At 47.3% G+C, this 21,766-nt stretch overlaps 1 protein-coding gene across 1 annotated transcript; it reads left to right on the top strand.

Annotated features, from left to right (window-relative positions):
- The first annotated feature begins 13,920 nt into the window (after positions 1 to 13,920).
- Positions 13,921 to 19,407, top strand: LOC129715270 (uncharacterized). The gene is made up of 2 exons (XM_055665132.1): positions 13,921 to 14,050; positions 17,178 to 19,407. The coding sequence occupies exon 2, from the start codon at positions 17,477 to 17,479 to the stop codon at positions 18,392 to 18,394; it is 918 nt and encodes a 305-aa protein (XP_055521107.1). The 5' UTR covers positions 13,921 to 14,050; positions 17,178 to 17,476; the 3' UTR covers positions 18,395 to 19,407.
- Positions 19,408 to 21,766: the final 2,359 nt, after the last annotated feature.

The following is a 21,766-nucleotide window of genomic DNA, read 5'->3' on the forward strand; positions in this document are numbered from 1 at the left end:
CTTCCCGGAAGTTATGTCATTCTGAATATGACGACATTCCCGGATATGACGACATTCCCGGATATGACGACATTCCCGGATATGACGACATTCCCGGATATGACAACACATTCCCGGATATGACGACATTCCCGGATATGACGACATACCCGGATATGACGACATTCCCGGATATGATGACATTCCCGGATATGACGACATTCCCGGATATGACGACATTCCTTGATATGATGACATACCAGGATATGGCAATATTCTCGGATATGACGACATTCCCATATATGGCGACATACCCGGATATGACAACATACCCGGCTATGACGACATTCCCGGATATGACGACATCCCCGGTTATGACGACATTCCCGGATATGACGACATTCCCGGATATGACGACATTCCCGGATATGACGACATTTCCGGATATGACGACATTCCCAGATATGACGACATACCCGGATATGATGGCATTCCTGGGATATGTCGACATTCCCGGATATGACGACATTCCCGGATATGACGACATTCCTGGATATGACGACATTCCCGGATATGACGACATTCCCGGATATGACGACATTTCGGATATGGGATATCCGGGATATGACGACCGGATATGACGACATTCCCGGATATGACGACATTCCCGGATATGACGACATTCCCGGATATGACGACATTCCCGGATATGACGACATTCCCGGATATGACGACATTCCCGGATATGACGACATTCCCGGATATGACGACATTCCCGGATATGACGACATTCATATGGATATGACGACATTCCCGGATATGACGACATTCCCGGATATGACGACATTCCCGGATATGACGACATTCCCGGATATGACGACATCCCGGATATGACGACATCCCGGGATATATGATGACATTCCCGGATATGACGACATTCCCGGATATGACGACATACCCGGATATGACGACATTCCCGGATATGACGACATACCCGGATATGACAACATACCCAGTTATGGCGACATTCCCGGATATGACGACATTCCTGGATATGACGACATTCCCGGATATGACGACATTCCCGGATATAACAACATACCCGTATATGACAACATACCCGGTTATGACGACTTTCCCAGATATGACGACATTCCCGGATATGACGACATTCCCGGATATGACGACATTCCCGGATATGACGACATTCCCGGATATGATGACATTCCTGGATATGTGGACATACCCGGATATGGCGACATTCCTGGATATAGTCACATTCCCGGATATGACGACATTCCCGGGATATGACGACATACCCGGATATGACGACATTCCCGGATATGACGACATTCCCGGATATGACAACATACCCGGATATGACGACATTCCCGGATATGACGACATACCCGGATATAGTCGACATTCCCGGAAATGCCGACATACCTGTATATGATGGACTTTCCTGGATGTTAGGACATACCTGGATATGGCGACAATCCCGGATATGACGACATTCCCGGATATGACGACATTCCCGGAAATGGCGACATTCCCGGATATGTGGACATACCCGGATATGGCGACATTCCTGGATATGGTCACATTCCCGGATATGACGACATTCCCGGATATGACGACATTCCCGGATATGACGACATTCCCGGATATGACGACATTCCCGGATATGACGACATTCCCGGATATGACGACATTCCCGGATATGACGACATTCCCGGATATGACGACATTCCCCGGATATGACGACATTCCCGGATATGACGACATTCCCGGATATATGACGACATACCCGGATATGACGACATTCCCGGATATGACGACATTCCCGGATATGACGACATTCCCGATATATGACGACATTCCCTGGATATGACGACACGACATTCCCGGATATGACGACATTCCCGGATATGACGACATTCCTGGATATGACGACATACCCGGATATGAAGACATTCCCGGATATGACGACATTCCCAGATATGACGACGGATATGATGACATTCGCGAATATGGCAACATTCCCGGAGATGATGACATTCCCGGATATGACGACACATGACGACATGCCCGGATATGACGACATCCCCCGGATATGACGACATTCCCGGATATGACGACATTCCCGGATATGACGACATTCCCGGATATGACGACATTCCCGGATATGACGACATACCCGGATATGACGACATTCCCGGATATGACGACATCCCGGATATGACGACATTCCCGGATATGACGACATTCCCGGATATGACGACATTCCCGGATATGACGACATTCCCGGATATGACGGATTCCCGGATATGACGACACATCCCGGATATGACGACATTCCCGGATATGACGACATTCCCGGATATTCCCGGATATGATATGACGACATTCCCGGATATGACGACATTCCCGGATATGACGACATTCTCGAAGATGACGACATTCCCGGATATGACGACATACCCGGATATGACGAAATTCCCGGATATGACGACATTCCCGGATATGACGACATTCCCGGATTTGACGACATTCCCGGATATGACGACATTCCCGGATATGACGACATTCCCGGATATGACGACATTCCGGATATGACGACATTCCCGGATATGACGACATTCCCGGATATGACGACATTCCGGATATGACGACATTCCCGGATATGACGACATTCCCGGATATGACGACATTCCCGGATATATGACGACATTCCCGGATATGACGACATTCCCGGATATGACGACATTCCCGGATATGACGACATTCCGGATATGACGACATTCCCGGATATGACGACATCTCGGATATTATATCAACCTGAATATGACAACATTCCCGGATATGACGACATTCCCGGATATGACAACATTCCTGGATATGATGACATACCCGGATATGACGACATTCCTGGATATAATCACATTCCCGGATATGACGACATTCCGGATATGACGACATTCCCGGATATGACGACATCCCGGATATGACGACATTCCCGGATATGACGACATTCCCGGATATGACGACATTCCCCGGATATGACGACATTCCCGGATATGACTACATTCCCGGATAGGACAACATCCCCGGATATGACAACATACCTGGTTATGTGCACTTACCCAGATATGACGACATTCCCGGATATGGCGACATTCCTGGATATGACGACATTCGTGGATATGACGACATTCCCATATATGGCGACATACCCGGTTATGATGACATTCCCGGATGTCACAAAATTCCCGGATATGACGACATTCCTGGGTATGACGACATACCCGGATATGAAGACATTCCCATATATGGCGACATACCCGGTTATGATGAGATTCCCGGATATGACGACATACCCGGATATGACGACATTCCCGGATATGACGACATACCCAGATATGACGACATTCCCGGATATGACGACATTCCCGGATATGATGACATTCCCGGATATGACGACATACCCAGACATGGTGACATACCCGGATATGACGACATACCCGGATATGATGACAGACATGCCTGGATATGACAACATTCCCGGTTATGACCACATTCCCGGATATGACGACATTCCTGGATATGTGCACATACCCGGATATGGTGACATTCCCAGATATGGCGACATTCCCGGATATGACGACATTCCATATATGACAACATTCCTAGAGATGACGAATTATCTGGATATGACGACATTCCCGGATATGACGACATTCCCGATATATGACGACATTCCCGGATATGACGACATTCCCGGATATGACGACATTCCCGGATATGACGACATTCCCGGATATATGACGACATTCCCGGATATGATGACACACATTCCCGGATATGACGACATTCCCGGATATGGATATGACGACATTCCCGGATATGACGACATTCCCGGATATGACGACATACCCGGATATGACGACATTCCCAGATATGATGACATACCCGGATATGATGACATTCCCGGATATGACAACATTCCCGGATATGACAAGATTATCAGATATGACAAAATTCCCGGATATGACGACATACCCGGATATGACGACACATTCCCCGGATATGACGACATTCCCGGATATGACGACATCCCGGATATGACGACATTCCCGGATATGACGACATTCCGGATATGATATGACATCTCCCATAGGGATATGACATTCCCGGATATGACGACATTCCCGGATATGACGACATTCCCGGATATGACGACATTCCCGGATATGACGACATTCCCGGATATGACGACATTCCCGGATATGACGACATTCCCGGATATATGACGACATTCCCGGATATGACATGACATTCCCGGATATGACGACATTCCCGGATATGACGACATTCCCGGATATGACGACATTACCCGGATATGACGACATTCCCGGATATGACGACATTCCTGGATATGACGACATACCCGGTTATGACGACATACGCGCATATGATGACATTCCCAGATATGACGACATACCCGGATATGACGACATTCCCGGATATATGACATTCCCGGATATGACGACATTCCCGGATATGACGACATTCCCGGATATGACGACATTCCCGGATATGACGACATCCCGGATATGACGACATATCGGATACGATATGACGACATCCCGGATATGACGACATTCCCGGATATGACGACATTCCCGGATATGACGACATTCCCGGATATGACGACATTCCGGATATATGACGACATTCCCGGATATGACGACACATCCCGGATATGACGACATTCCCCCGGATATGACGACATTCCGGATATGACGACATTCCCGGATATGACGACATTCCCGGATATGACGACATTCCCGGATATGACGACATTCCCCGGATATGACGACATTCCCGGATATGACGACATTCCCGGATATGACGACATTCCCGGATATGACGACATTCCCGGATATGACGACATTCCCGATATGACGACATTCCGAGATATGACGACATTCCGGATATGATATGACGACATTCCCGGATATGACGACATTCCCGGATATGATGACACACATCCCGGATATGACGACATACCCGGATATGACGACATTCCCGGATATGACGGATATGACACACCCGGATATATGACGACATTCCCGGATATGACGACATTCCCGGATATGACGACATTCCCGGATATGACGACATTCCCGGATATGACGACATTCCCGGATATGACGACATACCGGATATGACGACATTCCCGGATATGACGACATCCCCGGATATGACGACATTACCGGATATGACGACATACCCGGATATGAAGACATTCCCGGATATGACAACATTCCCGGATATGACGACATGCCCGGTTATGACGACATACCCGGATATGTCGACATTCCCGGATATGACGACATACCCGGATATGACGACATACCCGCATATGATAATCTTCCCGGATATGACGACATACCCGGATATGACGACATTCCCGGATATGACGACATTCCCGGATATGACGACATTCCCGGATATGACGACATTCCCGGATATGACGACATTCCCGGATATGACGACATACCCGGATATGACGACATTCCCGGATATGACAACATTCCCGGATATGACAACATTCCCAGATATGGCAACATTCCCGGATATGACGACATCTCGGATATGACATTACCGCATATGATGATCTTCCCGGATATGACGACATACCCGGATATGACGACATTCCCAGATATGACAACATTCCCGGATATGACGACATTCCCCGGATATGACGACACATTCCCGGATATGACGACATCCCGGATATGACGACATTCCCGGATATGACGACATACCCGGATATGACGACATTCCCGATATGTCGACATTCCCAGATATGAAAAGTTCGCGGATATGACATTTCCGGATGTGACGACAAACCCGCATATGACGACATACCCGGAAATTATGTCATCCTGAATATGACGACATTCCCGGATATGACGACGACATTCCCGGATATGACGACATTCCCGGATATGACGACATTCCCGGATATGACGACATTCCCGGATATGACAACATTCCTGGATATGACGACATTCCCGGATATGACGACATCTCTGATGTGACAACATTACCGGATATGACTAAATTCCCGGATATGACAACATACCTGGTTATGACGACATACCCGAATATGATGATCTTCCCGGATATGTCAACATTCACGGATATGGCGAAGTTAGCGGATATGACGACATTTCCGGATATGACGACATTCCCCGATATGACGACATACCCGGATATTATGTCATCCTGAATATGACGACATTCCCGGATATGACGACATACCCGGATATGATGACAATCCCGGATATGACGACATCCCGGATATGACGACATTCCCGGATATGAACGACATTCCCGGGATATGACGACATTCCCGGATATGACGACATATTCCCCGGATATATGACGACATCCCGGATATGACGACATTCCGGATATGACGACATTCCCGGATATGACGACATTCCCGGATATGACGACATTCCCGGATATGACATACCCGGATATGACGACATTCCCGGATATGACGACATTCCCGGATATGACGACATTCCCGGATATGACGACATTCCGGATATGACGACATTCCCGGATATGACGACATCCCAGATATGGCGAAATTCCAGGATATGAGGACATTCCTGGATATGATGACATTCCCGGAGATGGCGACATTCCCGGATATGTGGACATACCCGGATATGACGACATACCCGGATATGACGACATTATGATATGACGACATTCCCGGATATGACGACATTCCCGGATATGACGACATTCCCGGATATGACGACATTCCCGGATATGCCAACATTCCCAGATAGTAAGGAATTCCCGGATATGGAGACATTCCCGGATAAGTGGATATACCCGGGTATGGCGAAATATTCAGATATGGCCACCTTCCCAGATATGGCGACATTCCCAGATATTACGACATCACCGGATATGGCGACATTCCCGGATATGATGACATTCCCGGATATGACGACATTCCCGGACCGGATATGACGACATTCCCGGATATGACGACATTCCCGGATATGACGACATTCCCGGATATGACGACATTCCCGGATATGACGACATTCCCGGATATGACGACATTCCCGGATATGACGACATTCCCGATATGCGGACATTCCCGGATGATGACGACATCCCGGATATGACGACATTCCCGGATATGACGACATCCCGGATATGACGACATTCCCGGATATGATGCGACATTCCCGGATATGACGACATTCCCGGATATGACGACATTCCCGGATATATGACGACATTCCCGGATATGACGACATTCCCGGATATGACGACATTCCCGGATATGACGACATTCCCGGATATGACGACATTCCCGGATATGACGACATCCCGGATATGACGACATCCCCGGATATGACGAAATTCCCGGATATGACGACATTCCCGGATATGACCACATATCCGGTTATAACGACATACCTGGATATGCCAACATACCCAGAGATGGCAACATAGCCGGATATGACATCTCAGATATGGCGAAATTCCAGGATATGACGACATACCCGGATATGACACATCCTACCATATACGACATTCCGGATATGACGACATACCCGGATATGACGACATTCCCGGATATGACGGATATGACGACATCCCGGATATGACGACATTCCCGGATATGACGACATCTCGGATATGACAACATTACCGGGTATGACAAAATTCCCGGATATGAGGACATATCCGCATATGATGACATTCCCGGATATGATGACATACCCGGGTATGAAGACATTCCCGGATATGATGACATACCCGGGTATGACGCCATTCCCGGATATGATGACATCCCCGGATATGACGACATTCCCATATATGGCGACATTCCCGGATATGATGACATTCCCGGATGTCAACATTCCTGGATATGAACATTCCCGGATATGACGACATTCCCTGGATATGATGACATACCCGGATATGACGACATTCCCAGTTATGACAACATACCCAGATATGGTGACATACCCGGATATGACGACATTCCCGGATATGACGACATTCCTGGATATGACCACATTCCCGGATATGACGACATTCCCCGATATATGGACACGACATTCCCGGATATTCGACATTCCCGGATATGACGACATTCCCGGATATGACGACATTCCCGGATATGATGACATTCCTGGATATGTGGACATACCCGGATATGGCGACATTCCCGGATATGACGACATTCCCGGATATGACGACATTCCCGGATATGACAACATACCCGGATATGACAACATACCCGGATATGACGACATACCCGGTTATGACGACTTTCCCGGATATGACGACATTCCCGGATATGACGACATTCCCGGATATGACGACATTCCCGGATATGACGACATACCCGGATATGACGACATTCCCGGATATGATGACATTCCCGGATATGACGACATTCCCGGATATGACGACATTCCCGGATATGACGACGGATATTACGATATACCCGGATATGACGACATTCCTGGATATGACGACATACCCGGATATGACAACATTCCCGGATATGACGACATTCCCGGATATGGCGACATACCCGGATATGACGACATTCCCGGATATGACAACATTCCCGGATATGACGACATTCCCGGATATGACGACATTCCCGGATATGACGACATTCCCGGATATGACGACATTCCCGGATATGACGACATTCCCAGATATGGCGAAATTCCGGATATGACGACATTCCCGGATATGACGACATTCCCGGAGATGACGACATTCCCGGATATGACGACGACATTCCCGGATATTATGACATTCCCGGATATGACGACATTCCTGGATATGACGACATTCCCGGATATGACGACATTCCCGGATATGATGACATACCCAGATATGACGACATTCCCGGATATGATATGACGATATTCCCGGATATGACGACATTCCCGGATATGACGACATACCCGGATATGACAACATTCCCGGATATGACGACATCCCGGATATGGCGACATTCCCGGATATGACGACATTCCCGGATATGACGACATTCTTGGATATGACGACATACCCGGATATGACGACATTCCCGGATATGATGACATTCCCGGATATGACGACATTCCCGGATATGACGCCATTCCCGGATATGATGACATTCCTGGATATGACGACATTCCATGGATATGGCGACATTCCCGGATGTGATGACATTCCTTGATATGATGACATACCAGGATATGACAATATTCCCGGATATGGCGACATTCCCGGATATGGCGACATACCCGGATATGACGACATTCCCGGATATGACGACATTCCCGGATATGACGACATTCCCGGATATGACGACATTCCCGGATATGACGACATTCCTGGATATGATGACATTCCCGGATATGAAGACATTCCCGGATATGATGACATACCCAGATATGCCGACATTCCCAGATATGACAACATACCCGGATATGATGACATTCCCGGATATGACGACATTCCCGGATATGACAACATTCCCGGATATGATGACATTCCCGGATATGACGACATTCCCGGATATGACGACATTCCCGGATATGACGACATACCCGGATATGACGACATTACCCGGATATGACGACATTCCTGGATATGACGACATTCCTGGATATGACGACATTCCCGGATATGATGACATTCCCAGAGATATGACGACATTCCCGGATATGACGACATACCCATACCCGGATATGGCGACATTCCCGGATATGACGACATTCCCAGATATGACGACATTCCCAGGATATGACGACATTCCCGGATATGACGACATTCCCGGATATGACGACATTCCCGGATATGACGACATTCCTGGAATATGACGACATACCCAGATATGAAGACATTCCCGGATATGACAACATTCCCAGGTATGACGACATGCCCGGCTATGATGACATACCCGGATATGACGACATTCCCGGATATGACGACATTCCCGGATATGACGACATACCCGGATATGATGACATTCCCGGATATGACGACATTCCCGGATATTCATACCCGGATATGACGACATTCCCGGATATGACGACATTCCTGGATATGACGACATACCCGGATATGATGACATTCCCGGATATGACGACATTCCCGGATATGACGACATTCCCGGATATGACGACATTCCCGGATATGACAACATTCCCGGATATGACGACATACCCGGATATGACGACATTCCTGGATATGACGACATTACCCGGATATGACAATATTCTCGGATATGACCCGGATATGGCGACATACCCGGATATGACGACATTCCCGGATATGACGACATTCCCGGATATGACGACATTACCCGGATATGACGACATTCCTGGATATGGCGACATACCCGGATATGACGACATTCCCGGATATGACGACATTCCCGGATATGACGACCTTCCTGGATATGACAACATACCCAGATATGAAGACATTCCCAGATTGACCATATTCACAGGTATGACGACATACCCGGATATGATGACATTCCCGGATATGATGACATTCCCATAAATGCCGACATACCTGGATATGATGTTCTTTCCCGGATGTGATGACATTCTTGGATATGATGACATACCCGGTTATGACGACAGAACAGGATATGACGACAGACACAGATATGACGACAAACCCGCATATGACAACAATCTTCCTGGATATATCGACATACCTGGATATGACGACATAACCGGATATGACAACATACCCGGATATGGCGACATTCCCGGATATGACGACATTCCCGGATATCCGACATTCCCGGATATGACGACATTCCCGGATATGACGACATTCCCGGATATGATGCCATTCCCAGATATGGCGACGGAATCCCGGATATGTGAACATACCCGGATATGGCGACATACCCGGATATGGCGACATACCCGGATATGGCGACATACCCGGATATGACGACATTCCCGGATATGACGACATTCCCGGATATGACGACATTCCCGGATATGACGACATACCCGGATATGATGACATTCCCGGATATGACACCATTCCCGGATATGACAACATTCCTGGATATGACGACATACCCGGATATGATGACATTCCCGGATATGACGACATTCCCGGATATGACGACATTCCCGGATATGACATCATTACCGGATATGATGAAATTCCCGGATAATGCGACATACCTGGATATGACGACACACCCAGATATGATGATCTTCCCGGATATGACGACATACCCGGATATGACAACATACCTGGATATGACGACATTGCCGAAATTCCCGGATATGACGACATTCCCAGATATGACGACATTCCCGGATATGGTGACATTCCCGGATATGACGACATTCCCAGATATGACGACATACCTGGATATTACGACATCCTGGATATGACGACATTCCCGGATATGACGACATTCCCGGATATGACGACATTCCCGGATATGATGACATTCCCAGATATGGCGACATTCCCGGATATGAGGACATTCCCGGATATGGCGACATTCCCGGATATGGCGACATTCCCGGATATGGCGACATTCCCGGATATGACGACATTCCCGGATATGACGACATTCCCAGATATGACGACTTTCCTGGATATGACAACATATCCGGATATAAGGACTTTCCCAGACATGACCACTATGTCACCGTGCCATCCTTGATTTCATATTTAGTGCCGGAGCAGACATCTACCATGTGCGGTAACCGTCAAATGACAAAGATTACCCTGTTGTGCGTGGGTCTCAAAAGGGAAGCATGAAGTCCAGTGTTTTGAGCGGCACCTTTTATTATGTTCCTCCCGGTTGTAGGGAAGACCAAACAAGAGAAAGATGGCACCCAAACTCCTGCCTTTAAAGCCTCTGGCTAAGGGCCGCCTCCGGACTGATTCCATATTTACTGACCGGAGCAGACATCTATACCATGTGCAGTAACCGTCAAATGACAAAGATTACCCCGAGAATGTTTTGGATCTAAATAAGTATGAGTTGGCCCATGGATATTTCTCACGATGGAGGTGAGCTGGCCACACAGAAGTGGGCAGCTAACAAATGGTGTGCAAACCCAACACACGGGTGTGGAGCTCAAAGCTGCACAGCACGGCTAGTGTCGAAAAACCAGCGAGCAAGCTGTCAGAATGCATAGGAAGAAGTACAGATGCTGGTTTAAACCGAAGATAGACACAAAATCTAGAGTAACTCAGCGAGTCAAGTAGCATCTCCGGAGAGAAAGAATAGGTGACGTTTTGGGTCGAGATCTTCCAGAAATGTCACCTATTCCTTTTCTCCAGTGAATCTGCCTGACCTGCTGAGTTACTCCAGCATTTAATGTGTAGCAAGTCTGTGCAGTGGTCGGTTCAGTGGTGTTGGGAACCTGGATAACTGCAGTATGGGTCCTAGCTGCTGATCTGGAAGCACAGGGCTCAGGTCTGCAGAATCATATAACAGGACCGTTTGCAGGGCCTTTCATTGCCCGGCGTGGTTTAAAATCGGATAGCGGGGGCTTCAACATCGGGAGCCTCGATCGCCTTGATGCAGCAGATTGATTTTAAGCCCGGGTGATGAAAGGCCCCACGAATCAGCGAATTCAGCCCTGAGAAAACGTCTGATACCTGCTTGAATCTTTCAAAAGCTACAATGTGATAAATAACACTTAAGCAAATAAATCTGAAGCAAATAAAGGCTGACAGAAAACCGACCTTGGAGGGGGAAAGAGAGAGATAGATGGGGAAAAAAAACTAAATAACGTGAGTTACCTGAATGAAGGACTTACCTGCAAGCGAGCCAGGAAACCCGTTCGAACCGTTTAAATCTTTGCCATCCACCAATACATCCAATCAGTTCAAATGGTAACTGTACTCGCATCAGACAGCTTTAAGAGATTCTCCGTGAATACCTTCAGTAATACTTGAAGGTCAAAACACAATTGGTAACACGTCATGTTAATACGATGTTATTAGAGACAATTAACAAGCGCTTAACAGTGACATCCCCACTGTCTCGTGGAAAGCAGAGATTTTATTAGATTTTTTTTCACCGAATTTCAAAATCCATATTACAAAACATCGGGGGGGATTCCTCCCACCTCTCAAAACATGGGGCTGTGCCCCAAACCCCACGGGATTTCCTCCCATTCTCTCTCCCACCCTTCCCATTCAGATCTGCGAAGCACATGCCACTAGCTGCACTAGTGCTGCAGCCAATTCACATGCCATTCCCACTGCAAGCATCAGCTGCATCAAGAGGACAGGCCTCCAATGTAAGTGAACGGGCAACTAGACAAAGGCACAGTGAGAAGCCGGGATGGATGGCTGATTGAAGCCCATGCACAACAAGGAGGGAGGGTCAGCAAAATGTATTTGGTTTTGTGATTGGCAAGAGGGATGGTCTATTATAGTGTATTGGCAGGGAGGACAGCCAATTCTGATCGACAGGATGGCCGATTAAGTCAGACTTGGCCGCGGAAGGACGATGAACAACTTCTAATCTACTAAAACCCACACATGGAATTTTAAATATGCATTAGAAGCTCCTACTGCTGTGGAAGAGTTTCAGTGAATGCCAAAATCCACCAGGTACTCACTGGTTTCTGACACTCTGAAAAGACAATTGGACAGAAATATTGACAAAGGGTTTAGAGGACTGTGGGCCACATGAGCCCAGTTTGCCAACTTGCTTGGCAAGGCCATAAGTGATAGGAGCAGAATTAAGCCATTCGGCCCATCTACTCCGCCATTCAATCATGGCTGATCTATCTCTCCCTCCTAACCCCATTCTCCTGCCTTCTCCCCATAACCCCAGACACCCGGACTGCTCACGGGCAGCCATGACCTGCGGTCAGGGGCTCACCTGAGTGCTCTCCAGCGCGCCCAGCTTCTCAGGACGAGACCAGATACCTCTGGATGACATCAAGAGGCCAACACCTGCAGAGGCAGAAAGGTTGCACTGAAGCAAGTAACATTCAAGGTTTGCAGTCGCCTCAGTCCGTTCACTGCGCTCAGTCTGCCTGGACCTACCTGATCTCCCGGTTGCCAAACACTTTAATTCCCTTTCCCATTCCCACACTTAACCTTTATGTCCTCAGAGTGAGGCCAAACACAAATTGGAGGAACATCTCATATGTTGCTTGGGCAACCTAAATCCCAATGGTATGAATATTAATTTCTATAAGTTGATGTAAACCTTGCATTCCCTCTCTCTCCATCCCTCCCCCACCCAAGTTATACCAGCTTCAAAGTCAACTTGATGAGTCTCATTGTCTGTAGTATTTCTCACCCAACAAACAGCTAACAACAGCCTGTTTCTTTTATCATTATTAATTTTTTGCATATCTTTCTTTCATTTGTTCTACATCTCTCTCCATCACTGTCTCTATCTCTCATTTCCCTTTCCCCTGACTCTCAGTCTGAAGAAGAGTCTCGACCCAAAACGTCATCTATTTCTTTTCTCCAGAGTTGCTGTCTGACCCGCTGAGTTACTCCAGCATTTTGTGTCTATCTACGGTGTAAACCAGCATCTGCAGTTCCTTCCCACACATTAACCTTTGCTTTTTACCACAAATCAAATTTTGGTTCCAATGGACCACTCACCTTTTACCTTTTGACCAACCTGCCAAATGGGGCGTTGCCAAAAACCTCACTGAAAACTATAGTCTCCATGAAACATGCTGGCCTTATCAATCTTTGTCACCAACTCAAACAATGTAACCATCAGTCAGACAGAGCCTTCCTGCAAGAATCCTGACAACCTCTCCTTAACTCAACTTTTAGACAATAGGTGCAGGAGTAGGCCATTCGAGCCAGCACCGCCATTCAATATGATCATGGCTGATCATCCACAATTAGTACCCTATTCCTGCCTTCTCACCATATCCACTGACTCCGCTGTCTTTAAGAGCTCTATCTAACTCTCATGAAAGTATTCAGAGAATTGGCATCCACTAGCAAGAATGTCCTTCCTCAAATTTGGAGACCAAAACTGCACACAATACTCCAGGTATGGTCTAACTAGGGCCCCATGCAGAAGGAACTCTTTGCTCTGATACCCAACTCCTCTTGTTATGAAGGCCAACATGCCATTAGCTTTCTTCACTGCCTGCTGTACCTGCATGCTTACTCTCAGTTCTATAAAACATTCACCTCTAAATGAATTTTATGCCATTTAGAATCTATTCCAATAATTTGTACTTCACAGGTTAAGCAAACTGGCCTGTAATTATTTGGGCTCTCCCATGCTCCCTTTTAAAACAACCGTATGTTAGTAATCTAATCCTCCAGTATTACTCCTGCAGTGAGGAAGATTCAAAATATCACGGTCTGAGCATCTATAATTTCTTCCCTGGCTCCCTTCAACATCCTGGGATACATTTCATCCGAGCCTGGTGAGTTACCCATTGACTAAAATGACCGACCCTTGATGCCTCCCCTTATTCTCTGCACATCCCACACAATATTTCACATTTGTTTACTGTAACAATATTATCCCCCTCGTATGAATAGCTACAACTAATCACGATTCACCTCCGGGGAATTGAAATCCAATAACATTGTCCTTGCACATTTACACTTGCTGGAACTTTGCTTATGAACTTGTTCTCTCTCACACCCTATTTGGGGTCAACAGTGCACTCACAAGTCAGCAATTGCCCATTTTCATCTTACATTCGACATTGACGACTTTTTAACATATCATCCCTTCTGAAGATAGTCGCAAATGCTGAAATAAGCTCAGCGGGACAGGCAGCATCTCTAGAGAGAAGGAATGGGTGACGTTTCGGGTCAAGACCCTTCTTCGATTTAAACCAGCAGCTGCAGTTCCTTCCTACACATATCATCTCTTTCACAGTTTACAACGTTTCATTAACTAGTAATGTCATCCCTCAGTCTCCCTTCTCCATAATGAGCAGCTCAGAACAAAATCAGAGTGAAAGAAAGTCATCCTCCAACATAGAACAGCACAGTAACAGGACCTTCGGCCCAATGTCTGTGTCGAACATGATGCCAAGTTAAACTACTCTCTATCTGCATGTGATCCATTTCCCACCATTCCCTGCATATCCATGTGCCTATCTAAAATCTAAAACATTCTTAAACATCAACTATCGTATCTGCTTCCACCATTACCCCGGGAAGCACGTTCCAGACACCCACCACTCTTAAAAAACAACTTTGGGGCCATATCTCCTTTAAACGTCGCCACTCTCACCTGAAAGCTATGCCCTCTAGCCTTTGACATTTTCCCCTCGATGGAATCCTTGCTTCAAGTGGAGCCACACTCCTCCATTGGATTTTCCAGCCTTTCTTTCCTCTTCCTCCCAAACACTCACTAACTTCAAGCTCTCGTTCCCTGTTCTGCCCATCTTCCCCCCAAATCTTGGCTCAAATTTCCTTCTATACCAAACCATATCAACCCGTCCAAACGTCATTAACAAACCCATCGAGGAGATTGATCCCAGCCTCGAGGTGCCACCTGCCCTCAGAACCAGTGCCAGTGCCCGAGGAATATACAGCCCTGCCTCCTACACCATCACTCCCCTACTCATCACCCACACTCCCTTCCCACACCTACAATCACTGTACCAGCTACTGGGAGCAATCTGGAGATTAGCATCTTTGCACGCGGTAGAACAGCGAGATTATCAAATACAAGCACCCTGATAATAGAATGGAAAGACAGAGATGTAACGCTGAGGCTTTATAAGGCACTGGCCAGACCACATTTGAAGTATTGTGAGCGGTTTTGGGCTCCACATCTGAAGGATATGCTGGTGTTGGAGAGAGTCCAGAGGAGGTTTACGAGAATGATCCCAGGAATGAGTGGGTTGACGTGTGATGAGCATTTGTAGGCACTGGGCCTGTACAATATAACACAACCTCAATTCAGCTGCTTGGACCTCACTCTCTAATTCCAATAAGAACCTTAGGCTCTGGATACTCAGTTTACACTATAAACTGGCCAGCGTTGTTCTGTCAAATACAGCCCAGAGCACACCCCAATCCCTCCCTCCACCTTTAATCCTTTACTCACAACTTGACTGTTTCTCCTCATGCTTTGCCTCAACTGCTCGAACCCTTCTCTTCATATTGTCCTGCAGACATCAATGATCGATGAAGAAATGGAGCAGGTCCTTACCCAGTAATGCCAGCATCACCAGCAGCATCGACTTCTTCACGTGAGAGATACACCTGGAGGGGAAACACACAAATCAGCCGGATATTGAACCCAACCCCGTCTCAAGCAAGATGAGACTAAGGGTACACTGCTTTTTTTTTTAGTAAAGGTACAGTTTAAAAGTCAAGAGGGAGCAGCTGATTGTGAGTCAGATCCCTGCTGATTTCTTCCAGCAGTTTGTATTGTATTGTACTTGTATTGTACCCAGGGTAAGGCGGAAGAATGAGGGCCAGGGCAGTTTACTGTTCTGGATGTCAGATGTGGGAGGTCATGGAGTCGGATAGCCCTCCAGACGTCCACATCTGCACCAGGTGCATCGAGATGGAGCTCCTAAGGGACCGTATTAGGAACCTGGAGCAGCAGCTCGATGACCTCCGTCTGGTCAGGGAGAGTGAGGAAGTCATAGACAGGAGTTATAGGGAGGTGGTCACAGACAAGTGGGTCACGCTTAGGATGGACAAGGGGCAGAGGCAGGGACGAGTGAGTACCCCAGTGTCTGTACACCTTGAAAATAAGTACTCCTGTTTGAGTACGGTTGGGGTGGACAGCCTGCCTGGGAGTAGCGACAGCGGCCGGGCCTCCGGCACAGAGACCGGCCCTGTTGCTCAGAAAGGTAGGGAAAAGAAGAGGAGGGCAATAGTAATTGGGGACTCTATACTTAGGGGGTCGGATAGGCGATTCTGTGGACGCAGTCAGGAGACCCGGATGGTAGTCTGCCTCCCTAGTGCCAGGGTCTCGGATGTGTCTCAACGCGTCCAAGATATCCTGAAATCAGAGGGAGAGGAGCCTGAGGTCGTGGTACATATAGGTACCAATGACATAGGTAAAAAAAGAGAAGAGGTCCTGAAGGGAGAATTTAGGGAGTTGGGAGGAGAGTTAAGGAAAAGGGCCAAAAAAGTAACAATCTCAGGATTACTGCCTGTGCCACGCGACAGTGAGAGTAGGAATGGAGCGAGGTGGAGGATAAATGCCTGGCTGAAGGACTGGTGCAGTGGGCAGGGATTCAAGTTTCTGGATCATTGGGACTTATTTTGTGGAAGGTGTGACCTGTACAGAAAGGACGGGTTGCCCTTGAACCCGAGGGGGACCAATATCCTGGTGGGGAGATTTGCAAACGCTTCTGGGGAGACTTTAAACTAGAATGCTTTGGGGGAGGGACTCAAATAGAGAAAGCTAGTAGACAGAGTGTGAGGCAGGAGGCAGAGAAGGGAAGCACTCGGACCCAACATCAAGGGGAGAAAGAAGAAAAAGAAAATAAACAGAGAATAAGAGGTGGTGGGTTTCTTAAATGTGCATATTTTAATGCTAGAAGCATTGTAAGAAAGGTGGATGAGCTTAGAGCCTGGATTGACACCTGGAAGTATGGTGTTGTGGCGATCAGTGAAACATGGTTGCAGGAGGGCTGTGATTGGAAACTAACTATTCCAGGATTTTGTTGCTTCAGGTGTGATCGAATTGGAGGGGCAAGAGGTGGAGGTGTTGCATTGCTTATCAGGGAAGATATTACAGCAGTGCTTTGGCAGGATAGATTAGAGGGCTCGTCTAGGGAGGCTATTTGGGTGGAACTGAGAAGTGGGAAAGGTGCAGCAACACTTATGGGGGTGTATTATAGACCGCCAAATGGGGAGAGAGAATTGGAAGAGCAAATATGTAAGGAGATAGCAGACATTAGTAGTAAGCACAAGGTAGTGATTGTGGGAGCTTTCAATTTTCCACACATCGACTGGGAAACACATTCTGTAAATGGGCTGGATGGTTTGGAGTTTGTAAAATGTGTGCAGGATAGTTTTTTGCAGCAATACATAGAGGTACCTACTAGAGAAGGGGCAGTACTGGACCTCCTGTTAGGAAATGAGACAGGTCAGGTGGCTGAGGTATGCGTTGGGGAGCACTTCGGGTCCAGTGATCACAATACCATTAGTTTCAATATAATTATAGAGAGGGTCACAACTGGACCTAGGGGTGAGATTTTTGATTGGAGAAAGGCTAACTTTGATGAGATGCGAAAGGATTTAAAAGGAGTGAATTGGGACATTTTGTTTTATGGGAAGGATGTAGAAGAGAAATGGAGGACATTTAAAGGGGACATTTTAAGAGTACAGAATCTTTATGTCCCTGTTCGGTTGAAAGGAAATAGTCAAAATTGGAAAGAGCCATGGTTTTCAAGGGAAATTGGACGGTTTGGAAAAAGAGAGAGATCTACAATAATTATAGGCAGCTTGGAGTGAATGAGGTGCTTGAGGAGTATAAAGAATGTAAAATGAATCTTAAGAAAGAAATTAGAAAAGCTAAAAGAAGATATGAGGTTGCTTTGGCAAGTAAGGTGAAAGTAAATCCAATGGGTTTCTACAGCTATATTAATAGCAAAAGGATAACGAGGGATAAAAATTGGTCCATTAGAGAGAAAGAGCGGACAGCTATCTGCAGAGCCAAAAGAGATGGGGGAGATATTGAACAGTTTTTTCTTCAGTATTCACCAAGGAGAAGGATATTGAATTATGTGAGGTAAGGGAAACAAGTAGAGGAGCTATGGCCACTATGAGATTCAAAGAAAAAGAAGTATTGACACTTTTGAAAAATATAAAGTCTCCCGGTTTCCCTGCAGCCGTTCTTGAAAAGAGGCACAACATTTTCCACGCTCCAGTGTCCGAGTACCCCTCCAGTATTTAAGGACGACTCGTAAATTTCAACCAGGACTCCCGCAATTTCCCCTCTAGTTTCCCACAATGTCCTCGGATATATCTGATCAGGTCCCGGAAATTTGTCTACCTTCAAACACGACAGTACCTTCAGTACTTCCTCGACGGTAACACTGACTGCCCGCAAGACACTTCCATTGATGGCTCCAAGTTCCTCCGTCCTACAGTCCTAGTGGAGCTGGTTCTTACCCTCAACAACTTTTCCTTTGACTCTTCCCATTTCCTCCAAATCCAAGGCATAGTTATGGGCACGCCCATGGGCCCCAGCTATGCCTGCCTCTTTGTAGGGTACGTCAAACATTTCTTATTCAAGGCGTACCGTGGCCCTATCCCCGAACTCTACCTCCGCCACATTGACGAGTGCATTGGTGCTACCTCTTGCACCCATGCAGAACTCACTAACTTCATCCACTAACTTCCATCCGGCATTCAAATTTCCTGGACCATTTCCGACATCTCCCTACCAATTCTACACCTCACTATCTCCATCGCAGGTAACAGACTACTGACCGACATCTACTACAAACCCACTGATTCCCATGGCTATCTGGACTACACTTCTTCCTGAAAGGACTTTATCCCCTACTCGCAATTCCTCTGACTACGCCGCATCTGCACCCGGGATGAGGTATTCCAAACCAAGACATCTGAGACGTTCTCATTCTTTAGGGAATGGCGGTTCCCCTCTTCGACTGTAGATGAGGCTCTCACCAGGGTCTCCTCTATATCCCGTAGCTCCGCTCTCAATCCCCATCCCCACTCTTGTAACAAGGGCAGAGTCTCCCTTGTCCTCACCTTCCACACTACCAGCCGTCACATACAACAGATAATCCTTCGACATTTTCGCCACCTCCAACGGGATCCCACGACTGGCCACATCTTCTCATCTCCTCCCCTTTCTGCTTTCCACAAGGATCGCTCCCTCCCTAACTCCCTGGTCAATTTGTCCCTTCCCACCTAAACCACCCCGTCCCCTGGTGCTTTCCCTTGAAACCGCAGGAAATGCTACACTTGTCGCTTTACCTCCGTCTTGACTCCATCCAAGGACCTAAGCAGTCTTTCCAGGTGAGGCAGAGGTTCACCTGCACCTCCCTCCAACCTCATCTATTGCATCCACTGCTCTAGGTGTCACCTTCTCTACATCGGTGAGACCAAGCTCAGGCTTGGCGATCGCTTCGCCCAACACCTCCGCACAGTTCACATTAACAAACCTGATCTCCCGGTGGCTCAGCACTTCTACTTCCCCTCCCATTCCAAATGCAACCTTTCTGACCTGGGCCTCATCCATGGCCAGAGTGAGACCCATCGCAAATTGGAGGAGCAGCACCTCATATTTCGCTTGGGTAGTTTCCACCCCAGCGGTATGAACATTGACTTCTCCAATTTCAGGTAGTCCTCGCTTTCTCCCTCCTTCCCCTCCCCTTTCCAGCTCTCCCACAGCCCACTGTCTACACCTCTTCCTTTCTTCTTCCCGCCCCTCCCCCCCCCCTCCCACATCAGTCTGAAGAAGGTTCTCGACCCGATAGGTCACCTATTCCTTTGCTCCATAGATGCTGCCTCACCCGCTGAGTTTCTCTAGCATTTTTGTTTACCTTCCGTCCTACTGTCTTTCTCCTCTGTAAATACAGAGGAGAAATATTCATTGAGGACCTTGCCCATCTCCTGTCGCTCCACACAGATATGACATTTGATTCCTGAGAGGTCCCACTCATCTCTCTAGTTACCCTTTTCCCCCTTACGGATTTATAAAATCTTTTGGGATTGTCGCTACCCACCACAGTGGCCAACGCCTCAATTTCCCTCGTCAGCCAAG

The sequence above is a fragment of the Leucoraja erinacea genome, unplaced genomic scaffold (genome assembly GCF_028641065.1).
Source record: "Leucoraja erinacea ecotype New England unplaced genomic scaffold, Leri_hhj_1 Leri_1086S, whole genome shotgun sequence".
In the NCBI taxonomy this organism is placed as follows: Eukaryota; Metazoa; Chordata; class Chondrichthyes; order Rajiformes; family Rajidae; genus Leucoraja; species Leucoraja erinaceus.